Below are 12,733 nucleotides of genomic sequence, written 5' to 3' on the forward strand. Positions count from 1 at the left end.
TATATATATATATATATATATATGGTCTAGTTCAGGTGCGCCGCGCCTTAACTTGCGGTACTGTAGCCGCACCAATAATTATGCAAATATACACTAATAATGTTAAAAAATGCCCAACAAAAAATGCACAAATACACACCATTAGATACACATCACCAAAAACACCATTACAACGTATGCATTATACCGACCCTGTTAATAACATAGATGGTACTGTCCCAAATATACCATGGGAATATTATTTAATTAAAATTTTAATCATATAATAGATCAAATTTAATTAATTATTATATGTGCCCTAATTTTTTTAATAGCTTATGAATTTTATAAAATGTAATTTATGATAGAATAAAGATTGATTTGTGAAAAAGTACGTAATCTTTTTAATAGCTTATGAATTTTATAAAATGTAATTTATGATAGAATAAAGTTTGATTTGTGAAAAAGTATGTAATTACTAGCCAAATGTATGTTTCGGATGGAGCTCGTATTATGATCTTAAATCTTAATTAATAAACTAAATTAAATAAAAGATTATAATAAGATAAATTAGTTTAGTTGTCTATAGATAATTAACTCAAATTTAAAATGTTAAGATAGCTATAGCTTCATAGGAAGTTAAATTTAAAATTTTATAATTATTTAATTAACTATTGAGCCAATTTGATCAGTGTTAGCGAAGGACTTATTCATCATCAAATTGGCAGTCGTTAAAATTGAATATATGCATTTAACCGCACGTGGGCAAACTTTGACGCCCCGGGCAATGGACATTTTTTTTATCACCCACTTGTTAATCACATGTTTAAATATTAGTCACCTATTTTTATTCAAAGCTCCATTATTGTTTTTGGTTATTTGTTGGGCAATAACCTCTAAGCTTATTGGGTCAACTACACGATTTAATTTCTATTTCCATAAATATTTTCGTATCCGACCTATCAATGGCATGAATAATTCAGTTTGTTGGTCTTTCTTTCTTCCAAAAGGCTGAACCCCAACCCGACAGAACATTTGGAAGGATGTAAATCATGGTAACTCAACTAAACATGAACCACAGAGGTTAGATCGGTGCTCACTGCGCACAAGGAGCCCCCCTCACTTTGAGAGGTTGCTCCCACGCTGCCGCTAATAAGATTTGATCCCTGGTCATTCTTCCAAAGTTTCACCTCTATGACCAGTTGAGCTACCCATGCAGGCAGTTTGTTGGTCTTTCTTAATCTAACATTCCGTAGTGTCAACATAAATCAATTGGATAATTAAAGATGGAATATATAAACAAATAGACAAAGCGATGAAGAGGTTAAAGCTCATAGTCACTTAGCTTGAGTGATTTCGGAATAGTATTTTAGTATATTAGAAGAGTTTAAATCTATTTTCCTATACAATGAAATAATCTTTATACATATACTCCGTATAATCTAAGGTGTTTGATCACTATAGAGTAGGCATGACCACGATTCCGGTTCTGATTCGTAACCGGAACTAATAAGATTCCGGTTAAGATTCTCGTAATAAAGGAATCGGAACCGTCGGTTCCAGTTCCAAACCGAAAAAAAAAAATTGAAGTTGAAATTTGAAAACTAAGCCAGCAGGCCAATAGCCATGCTATTGGTCTACTGGCCAATAGCATGACTATTGGCCAAAAATATTATAGTTCTTTTTTTTTTTTTTTCATAAAATCAATCCGGTTAGAATCAGAACCGGAACCTTACTATAAGATTCCGATTTCGGTTTGACGATTTTCAGAACCAAAATCGATAGTTTCGATTCGGAATCGAACCGGAACCGGAATCGCGGTCACCCCTACTATAGAAGTGTTGATGGAGTATATTGACATGTGTAAGTAAGCTAACTACCCTGTGAAGGGTGCATCTTAATTTGGACGAAAATAAATCAGATATTTATAACTGATTATCTTGAACTTGATGCTAACCGCCTTTGTCTAGTCTAGTACTGAATTTGTTCAGGAATGAGAGGCCAATTCATTAAATTGACCGAATTTTAGTAATTTTCTCTAACCAAACAATAAAATTTTCACCTTTATTAAATTCCATATATTGTAAACAAATTACAATTCAGGCAAATCAAATATCCCATTAAGAATGAGAAAGTATAGCGGAGATAAAGATAACCTCATCAGCAAAACCTTTCCTATTAGAAGTTACTGTATCTTTGACTGCCATTGCATTTAAGTAAGACAAAAAATAGATTAAAATATAATTGTGTGGGAAGACTCCTTTAGAATTCAACAACTATGTCAGCTCAGAAGCTAAATCGAGTGTTCAGTCTTCAAGTATGCTTGTGACGGTGGCAGACTTTTGGCCTCAGACTTGAAAACATATAAGTGAGCAGAGCCTATATTATATTGCACCGCCACCATCTAACACCAATCATCTAGATAGATACCTACCCACCTCCAAATTGTCAAGAAGAAGCTAAGAAGATAGATAGATTTCATTAGTCTCTAATAAATTAAAAACTCTATTACTTTTAAAAGTGAATTATATTATCATCATATTTGTAAATTCAACACTATTTTTTTTTTTACATTATTATAATTTAACGTAATTACTTCCAAAATAATATAATAAGTAAAATTATTTTAAAAGAAATAAGTTACCAAAACCTGCCAAAATCAACTTTTGAAAGGCTTGAACCACACTTGCCAGCCTTACAATATGTAGCAACACAAATAATAATAATAATAATAATAATAATAATAATAATAATAATAATAATAATAATAATAACAATTTCGGTCCAACGAGCTAAGTATTAACAAAATGACAATTTTGGTTCACATGTTTAATTTCTACCAATTTTCATTCACGACTATTGTTTTAGTACCAATTTTCATTAACGACCTAATGAAGTAGCGCATACACCAATGTAGGAAATTAAAAAAAAAAACATAAAAAACGACAACCAAAATATTGTAGCTTCTATGCACTTGATATCCACTCGAAATGCAAACGCCTATACAAAAAATCAGAATCATATAGTTGGTTATTTAATACAAATAAACTAGCACACGAGAAAATTCGGAAACAAGTACACGCTCGAATGAAGGTGTGCACACACCAACTTAGGAAATTTTTTAAAAAAAAAACAAAAACAAAAACAAAATTGGCAAACACAACACTATATCTACTACGCACTTACTATCCACTCGAAATGTAAATGCCTAAGCAAAAAATGCACGCTCAGTGTTGCAAAGGTTACCTTTGCACACACCCGTGAGAAGTAACGCACACACCAAAAAAAAAAACATATAACCATTCACGTGCCCCGCGAAACACCACACAAACCATCAAAGCACTCTTACAATTTGCACACACCCACCTAAATAAGCGCAACCACCATCGAACTAAAGTATTAAAAAAAAGGATGGTGCAAAGTTCCATTACCAGAAATTTGCACACACCATACCACATGCACAATAGCACACACCAATGCAACATTAACTTACGTCAAATTTACAAATGTACATACCTGTGTTTTTAGGCGCCATTTGCAAGCTATGTAGGATTGTAGAATACCGTTTCTTATTTGCACGTTAAAATATCAGAATACACAGTATACCCAATTATTACAATTGATACGATCCCTAATATTATGGTAAAGATGCTATTTAAATTAGCACCAAAATTAAACATCATCACATAATTACTCTTTCACCCTTCTTATTTAAATTTGTTCTTAATTAATTGAGTTTTGACCTTCAATCCTACCCATCCATCGTAAATTGATTAATGGAACACACACACACAATATATATATATATATATATATATATATATATATATATATATATATAGCCGAACCTGTTGTGCCCCATTGACTAAGAAAGGGCGGACGCAACAACTAACTACATGAACCCCTTCAATTCCTTTCTGTTGTTGTCAGCGCTTTCCCGGGCCGAGCTGGAGGTAGGCAAAGCCCAAAGGCTGCTATCCCAATAAGCTAGCGGACGAAACGAAGAGGGGGCCCGACAATCATACCACATCGGTTAAAAAAGCGTGTTCCCTTTAGATAAGACGCACCGTAGGCCATCCTCGACCTTCTTTGTTATTATATATATATATATATATATATATATATATATATATATATATATATATATATATATATATATATATATATATATATATATATATATATATATATAGAAGGGTTCAGGTGCGGAGAAGGGTTCCCGTGCGGTTGTCGCACCTTAAGCATTAAAATGGCGCATCTTAAGTACACGTAAAAACCATGCACAATACGCACAGAAGCAAAGCACCTTAAGAACACAAATCACGCACCTTAAGCACACAACAAACACCTTAAGAACACAAACCACGCACCTAAGATTTTAAAATGGCTCACCTTAAGTTTCACACAACTGACACACCTTAAGCATACAAATCCCCCACTTTATGAAGGAAAACAACGCACCATAAGAAAGAAAATCACGCACCTTAAGTTTCAACAACTACTAACATTAAGCACAAAACTCCAATGTGGGACAGAATTGTTAATAACTCCAAGTATTTTAAAAAAACATAGTATATTTGATTTGCACCCTTGCATGCGAAAGAGAGAGTCTTTATGCACTAGTAAACTTACATCCCATTCTAATGTGGGACAAAGGCTTCTTCTTCCAAGCCTTCTTAACTCTACTTTTCAATTCAAATGGTTTTATTTTGAAAATTAATTTCTGAATAACACATTAACCATTTTGAGTGTATAATATATTAATTTTTTCGTCTTACTTCGAAGAATCCGAATGTACTTAGATCCAACACAAATTGAAAGTGAACCCACATATATTTGTGCAACAAAATAACCACTTAAAATGTCTTTTTTACTAAAAAAATATTCCAACAATATATAGTAATAGTAGAAGAAATGTGGAAGTGTTCAAACGAATTTACATGGTTAGCTTGGGTAGTTGAACCAGAGGAAGGGGAGGGCAGAGACACTTGGAAATTACCTCCTTCCCATTAGTTTTGCTAGACGTTTTATGATCTCATGTAGTCATGTTTCAAATTGAAGGACTGAAATAGGTAGAGATTTAATAGTATAAACAATTGAACAGAATTGAAAGTTAAGAATTAAAGTAATAAATTAGTATAGTCAGTTGAGTAACATATTAAATAATCTCATTCAACTATATATGTCAAATAGTATTATAGTACAATAAGTTTAATATAAAACAATATTGTCCAAGTAGAATATCCCTAATTGTAAGCAAAGGTTTAACATGAGATACTAATAATTTACGTAATTAAATTCGTCAATATTCGTTAGCGTGTTGAGTTCGTAAATCGTAATGAAAAAATAATAATATTTTTTTGAGAATAAAAAAATATTATTATTAATTCACCTACTTTTTCTGGTTTACCAATTACCATTTATGTCCAGGCTCCAACTCTTGCCTTTTAAGCAGACCTTTTTCCATTATTTCTTAATTTTCTTCATTTCCTTTTCTCTCAACCTACCTATCAACACAGATCCATTCTTGAATATGCATAAATAATCATATACATATTCCATATACTGTTTTCTGTGGAGATCTAAGTTAAAGATTTATAGCTTTAATTGGATGGAAATGGAGAAGAAGTTGAAGACGGAGACGGAGGCGTCTCCGTCGCAGACGGCGGCGTTGAATACGGTAACCCCTTGTGCCGCTTGCAAGCTTTTGAGGAGAAGATGTGTGGAAGAATGCCCTTTTTCTCCTTATTTTTCCCCTCATGAGCCCCACAAGTTCGCCGCCGTTCACAAAGTCTTTGGTGCCAGCAATGTCTCCAAGCTCATCATGGTAATCATGCGTTTACAAATTTTGAAACTTTTTTTTTTCTTTTTTGGGGAAATTCTACCATGGCATCCATGTCAAGCTATAACCTTTTCACCGGCTATAGTATATGCTATAACCTAAAAATAAACATTGTTACATGTTTTTATTGGCGACGGGAGAAATCAGTAATTACTATTTGAAAATGATTATGTAGTAAATTAAACCTACCCTTTTAATTTTAACGGTCTAAATATTTAGGTTGCCTGCCAATAGACAAACTTATAACCTTAGGTTGTTATCAAGTCAATAGCTGTAATAAGGTGGTGAGTTACTTTCACTAAGTAATCTAGATGGGTGTTAATCGACACTATTTATAACCCAAAATCATACATATTTCTAGTATAAAAAGCAAATTAAGGCTTAATATTTTTGTTTATATATATATATATATATATATATATATATATATATATATATATATATATATATAATTCAATATCTCCCAGTGAGACCATCTCACGAATTTTTATCCGAAAAATAGGTCAGTTCAAGATAAAAATGTAACACTTGTATTGAAAAAATATAATACTAATAAGGAATAAAGTGTCAATTATAGTGTAATACTTTTGAGAAAAAATGTAATATTTCTAAATCACATTTCCCCGTATAAGTATTACTTCCTGGTCTTATTTTATCTGTCATACTTATGGTTAAACTAACTCTTTCTTCTTTGCTAATTTTTATTAGCATTTTCTTATAATTTTTAAATTTGATATATATTTTTGTGTTTAATATAGTTTTTAAATATATAGATTTTAATATAGTTTTTAAATATAGATTTTAATATAGTTTTTAAATATATAGATTTTAAATACTAATTCTAAACTTAATATTATGAAATATTAAACTGTAAATAACTCCAGTTAAATCCCGTTAATAGAATTAACACATAAAATGGGAGGGAAGGAGTATGTTTTTATCTTCACCCAATTCGTCTAACTGATGATGATCGGTGAGATGGTCTCAAACAAGTTTTTTGCGAATAAAATTTGTGGGTGTATGTGCAGGAGGTTCCGGTGAGGCAAAGAGCAGACGCGGCCAACAGTTTGGTGTACGAAGCGAACGTGAGGCTGAGAGATCCGGTGTACGGCTGCATGGGTGCCATTTCGGCTTTGCAGCAACAGCTTCAGTACTTACAGTCTGAACTTAACTCTGTGAAGGCTCAACTTCTCAGATACAAGTATAGACAAGTGGTGGTGAACGGTGGCACTCAAACGCCGCCGGTTTTAATGAACTCCATGGCCGTATCCGTGGCGGAGCCGCCACAAGCTCCTCCCCACTCTTCTCCGTCTTTGTTTACAACCTCTTCTAACATGGCCAGCTTTAGTAGTGTCATGCAAAATAATAACAACATTTCGTTTTTTCAATGATATATTCATAGTTATAGAGGGCAACTATTTTTTGTGAGCCTCAAAATATATCTTCATATATAATAACTTATATATATATTTTGAAATGTTAAGTGCAGTTCCATTTAAAATCCTATTTGATTCGCTGAGATTTAAAGAAAGTATATTTTGCAGGAAGTAGATGTAAACGAGGCCCGGTTGTAAATTGAGATACAATACATTTATCTTTTATTTTAGTACAATATTAAATATTGAAATCTATGATGATACCCAAATCTCTTTCGATGACAAGAAATGTATGTATGTGAAGTAACCTCCAGTCAAGTTAGTACACCATTTTATTAGTTGAATACAAAGTTTCAAATTTGATCCTTTTTTTTTTTTTTTTTTTTTTTTGAGTATTATCGTTAGAGTAGTTATTGACCTTTTTTGATTTGAGCAAGTCAACTATAAATAATCTAAACTAATTTATTTTTAATCTTTTATTGTTAGTAAGGTTACAAATGCACATTTTCTTGTAAATCAAAGAAATAATATATGTATGTGTTTCTTTAATTTGGGTTAACTATTTTTTAACTTTACTGGGTTGGGAGCAATGACGGACCTAGAAATTTTGTTCAGTGGGGGCGAAACGCATCAAAACAAAAGAGATGGTTTGATAAAAAATAAAACACTTAAAATATAGTCATAAATATTATTGGATGTGGACGAAAAATAAACAACATCAAAACATTATAAAAAATATTCATGACAAAATATTAAACATAATTAATTTGATAAAATAATTCGAATAAAAAATACATTATAAACACATCTCATTATTAATATAAAAGAAAGTTATATATATGTGTGTAAAGTTATATATATGTATGTGTAAATCTCACAATTAATTAATACAAAATATAGAAATCATAAAAATTATAAAGACATCTCATTAAATTATAATATGAAGTATATAAAAGTCATAAAAATAAAACATGCTTGCACACTTTGTAACCTAATTCGCGGGAGTAAATCTGCACACACGGGGGATTCGAACCTAGGCCTCTTAGAAAGACAATACACACGCCTACCACCTGATCTAATCACCCTTTCTTAACTTTTATATCTATTTTAGAGTTAATTCCATCAATGGTCCCCCGAGTATGGTGATTTTCCACAATTGATCCTCGACTTTTAATTTGGACAATTTAACCACTCGACTATCAAAATCTTTCCAATTGTGGTCCTTCCGTCAGATCTAGTTAAGTTGACGTCAATTTTAAGGATAAAAGCGTCATTTCAGTCTTCCCTCCCTCTTCCGTCTTCTATTCGTCGACGGTGCAGCAGACCACGTGAACTGCGTGGCTGGGCGCTTGGGCGGTAATGATGATAGATGGTGGTGGTCGTCGGTTCATTCTTTCTCTGCAGCTAAGCAGACAACTTCCAAGCTCGACAATGGCCGTAGCTTCCAAGTTAACATCAAGTGTGGTTGGACCAAAGTTCTAATCTATATTGGTGAGGATTATCATAACATTTTTCAAGGGAGTTGTTGGATTTAATTAATACGGGGGTATGCCCGAATCAATAAACCCGGATAGAAAACGAGTAACAAATAAATAATGAACGATGTTGTAAAAGGCCGTGAGACCGTATATTGTATTAATCGCCGTAGTGGCCGGGGTCGGCCTCTGCGACGGTCGTCCCCCTCTGCCGAGGTCGTGCCATCCTCCGGCGCCGTGGTCGTGCCAACCCCGGGGTAGGCCGACCTCGCGCGCCGACCTGCCATGCCGAGGTCGGGCCGACCCCGACCTCGGCCTAGGGTCATGGTCCTCCAAACCGTCCCTGATTTTTTTTTTTTCGAGCCTAAGCACTCGGGCTCCTCCGTCGGGGTTGGTATGCGAGATCGGCCCTCGTGCCCCCTTAGGGTGCGTCCTCCGTCGGGGTTGGTACGCGAGGTCCGGCCTCGTGCCCCCTTAGGGTACGTTAGCCGCTTGAGCTAAGTCCTTCCGGACTACGCCACCGGGCTCTTCCGTCGGGGTTAGTACGCGAGATCGGACCTCGTGCCCCCTTAGGGTGCGCCTAACCGCTTGGGCCCAGTCCTGTCAGACCAAGCCACCGGGCTCCTCCGTCGGGGTTTGTACGCGAGGTTAGACCTCGTGTCCCCTTAGGGTGCGCGTTAGCCGCCTGGGCCTAATCCTTTCGGACTGTGCCACCGGGCTCTTCCGTCGGGGTTGGTACGCGAGGTCGGACCTCGTGCCCCCTTAGGGTGCGCCTAACCGCTTGGGCCCAGTCCTGTCGGACCAAGCCACCGGGCTCCTCCGTCGGGGTTTGTACGCGAGGTTAGACCTCGTGCCCCCTTAGGGTGCGCGTTAGCCGCTCGGGCCAAGTCCTTTCGGACTGTGCCACCGGGCTCTTCCGTCGGGGTTGGTACGCGAGGTCGGCCCTCGTGCCCCCTTAAGGTGCGTCCTCCGTCGGGGTTGGTACGCGAGGTCGGACCTCGTGCCCCCTTAGGGTCCGCGGGGGGAAGACATGAGTGAGCACTCGTTCCCCCTTTGTTCCATGATTTTTTTTTTATTCTTTTTTATTTTTATTTTTTTTTTTGTTTTTGTTTTGGAGAACCAATTTCGTAACAAGGGTCCTCCCCACAACGTGTTTCGGGCCATGAAACTTTATTCCGCTTATTGTTGTTCACTAAGACATTATTGAGGGAGGGGAATGGTCCTCCTCCTAAAATAGCAATGCCAAGATCCACCTCTTACATGGCCGTCATGGTGTGGACCTGGGGGTCCTTCTGACCAATTTGGCGACACGCCTTCAAGTAGCAAATACGGCTCACCTTTTGGTCCCCTCGGGCGACCCCGACCGCGGTCGGTGTTGGGAATTTGAGGCACAGGTGCTCCATGGAAATCACGCACCTGAGGTCCTCTAGGGCGGGTCGGCCGAGAATGATGTTGCGGGCGCAGTTGATTTTGACGACTACGAACTTGACCTCTCACCACATTATGGCAGAGATGCGGCGATGCGTATGTGTCCTAGCAGATGAAGGAGTCATGTTCCGGATGGAGTTTCCATCATTATCACAAGAAGTGCACTTTGACGTCACCTATAAGGCTGGGACGCGGACATCTCGGGGTCGGCATTTTGGGGGGTCGGCCGGAGCATCTACTCTCCTTCACTGACGATTACTCGCAGCTCGGAGAGTGGGGGACTGATGACGGATATATTGGGAATCGCCCCGAACCGACCCGAGGGCGCGAAGCAAGAACGGGTCCCGGGGCGGCGCCACGTACCCGCCCCGGCCGAGGCCTCGCCACGTGGCCCCCGCACAGGGCCACGTTGGAGGCCGGGCCTGCCTCTCCAGGAGGCTGGGCCTGCCTCTCCAGGAGGCCGGGCCGGCCTCTCCAGGAGGCCTGGCCTGCCTCTCCAGGAGGCCTGGCCTGCCTCTCCAGGAGGTCGGGCCTGCCTCTCCAGGAGGCCGGGCCGACCTCCACATGGGCTCGACCTGGGCCCATGATGAGCTCGGCCTGGCCCCCACAGCGCGGCCCGGTCGCGAGACCGGGCGCGGTCAACCCCAGATCCAACTACCCCCCGTTTTAGGGGGAGGCGGTTGGGGGCTTAGCTTGTATAAAAGCCCCCCTCCTTGTCCTAACAAGGGACATGCTATCTACACTCTATTTTCCAGACACACTTTGTACTGAAGAATCTTTGTAATAGCCGAATACTACGACAATTAATACAATATACGGTCTCACGGCCTTTTACTACATCGTTCGTTATTTATTTGTTACTCGTTTTCTATCCGGGTTTATTGATTCGGGCATACCCCCGTATTAATTAAATCCATCAGGAGTATTGTAGACAAAATTTCATTTTTTTTCCCATATTCATGTGTTGTTACCCTCCTTGTGAACGCATTGTTAGTGATTGTCAAAAGATTCGAATAAATATTTCATGCCAAGAAAGATATTGCAGAGACAAAATGGAAAGACTCAACACTGAACAACATTCAAGACTACATAAGAAAGCTTAACCAGTAGGACAATACACAAACTGTTTCATTGTCCAACTAATTGGATTGCACACAACAACGTTATTCAGCAGAAGCACAAGAATATTAATGCAATAGGGATGAACAAACAGGTTAAAACTTTTTAACGGAACTTTAAAACAAAAAAAAAAAAAAAAAAAAAAAAAAAAAAAAAAAAAAAAACCTCAACACTATTGCTTTTCTTCTTTATCTTCATGCTGTTTCCATCAGCTTTGAAGAACAGAATTTGGTGAACCACAGGCAAAAGCATCCCTAACAAATTTCTGGTAGATAACAGAACCACAGCCAATTCCAAACTCCTCATTGCTTTTCTCATCGAGGCAATACCCTTTAATTAACGTCGAGAGAGCTAGCAATTCTGGTCGAGTAGCTTACCAGCAACATCAGCATGAACAGTGACATAAATGAACTCAATTTCCCTGCCAATGTACTCCAGCAGTAGAGCAGATGGCGAGGCAGTGGCGGTGCATGGTGTCCGGCAATGAACTTCAGAACCAAATCCTTGAGATCACCATAATCTCTCGCATCTTGCAGCGAATCTGGCTTGACTGTGCATAGCATGTTCTCTTTTGCTGATTAACACGCTTCTTAGTAAATCCAATGCAAAACATCCTCAGTGTATAGTTGTCAGTGGTTTTAATATCCATGTGAGCCTTAATCAATGATTACCACTTCTTCACCAATGACCTCAACTTATCAGTTGTGAAGTCCGTACCCCAGACGTTTGTCAGGACATTCTTTCCTTGAACATCTTCAACTCTAAGACGAATCTTCCTGAAGGCATTATCCTCATCATTCTGGATATCTGCAAATGATACCTCAAACACACGATGCTTCAGACATTCAGAAGCAACGAGTTCTGAGCATGGGTAACGAGCGTCTTGCCGATGTTCTTGGTGCTGAACATTGACAGAGCAGTGATATCGTACCAGTTCTTCTTGGCGAATGGATCAAGTGATCAACTGCCTTCTTCTTTCCTCCCTTCTTCCCGTTGGAGATCCTCTTGTTCTTACATACGGCCATTGTCGAGCTTGGAAGCTGCCTTCTTAGCTACGGAGAAAGAATGAATCGACGACCACCCCCAACTGCCTTCATTACCGCCCAGCCACGCAGTCCACGTGGTCTGCTCTACTCTGTTATACCGTCGACGAAGAGAAGACGGAAGAGGGAGGGGAAGATCGAAATGACGCTTTTAACCTTCAAATTAACGTCCAGTTAACTAGGATCTAACGGAAGGACTAGAATTGGAAAGATTTTGATAGTCGGGTGGTTAAATTGTCCAAATTAAAAGTCGAGGATCAATTGTGGAAAATCACCATACTCGAGGGACCATTGTTGGAATTAACTCATCTATTTTAATATACTTATACTAAAACTTGTACTATATATACATATATACATACAAGGGTTATACATGGGGTGGGGGTGAGGTGAAGGGGGCAGCTGCCCCATGCTGGGTCCGCCTCTGGTTGGGAGTACTTTTTGTTTGTTCATTTTACTTAATTTTGAAAT

At 38.2% G+C, this 12,733-nt stretch overlaps 1 protein-coding gene and 1 pseudogene across 1 annotated transcript; one reads left to right on the top strand and one right to left on the bottom strand.

Moving 5' to 3' along the window:
- The first annotated feature begins 5,581 nt into the window (after positions 1–5,581).
- LOC109156309 (LOB domain-containing protein 15-like) lies at positions 5,582–7,424 on the top strand. Its single transcript, XM_019304153.1, has 2 exons — positions 5,582–5,806; positions 6,850–7,424. The coding sequence occupies exons 1-2, from the start codon at positions 5,591–5,593 to the stop codon at positions 7,210–7,212; spliced, it is 579 nt and encodes a 192-aa protein (XP_019159698.1). The 5' UTR covers positions 5,582–5,590; the 3' UTR covers positions 7,213–7,424.
- Positions 7,425–11,427: 4,003 nt separating this feature from the next.
- LOC109156346 lies at positions 11,428–12,288 on the bottom strand (annotated as a pseudogene).
- Between the last annotated feature and the right edge of the window lie 445 nt (positions 12,289–12,733).

Source organism: Ipomoea nil, unplaced genomic scaffold (genome assembly GCF_001879475.1).
Source record: "Ipomoea nil cultivar Tokyo-kokei standard unplaced genomic scaffold, Asagao_1.1 scaffold2705, whole genome shotgun sequence".
Lineage (NCBI taxonomy): Eukaryota > Viridiplantae > Streptophyta > Magnoliopsida > Solanales > Convolvulaceae > Ipomoea > Ipomoea nil.

Excerpts from the sequence above, each read along its gene's own strand:
- LOC109156309 (XM_019304153.1), top strand. The coding sequence starts at position 5,591 with ATGGAAATGGAGAAGAAGTTGAAGACGGAGACGGAGGCGTCTCCGTCG. Across the intron at positions 5,807-6,849 it reads ATGTCTCCAAGCTCATCATG|GAGGTTCCGGTGAGGCAAAG; the intron begins GTAATCATGCGT and ends GTGTATGTGCAG.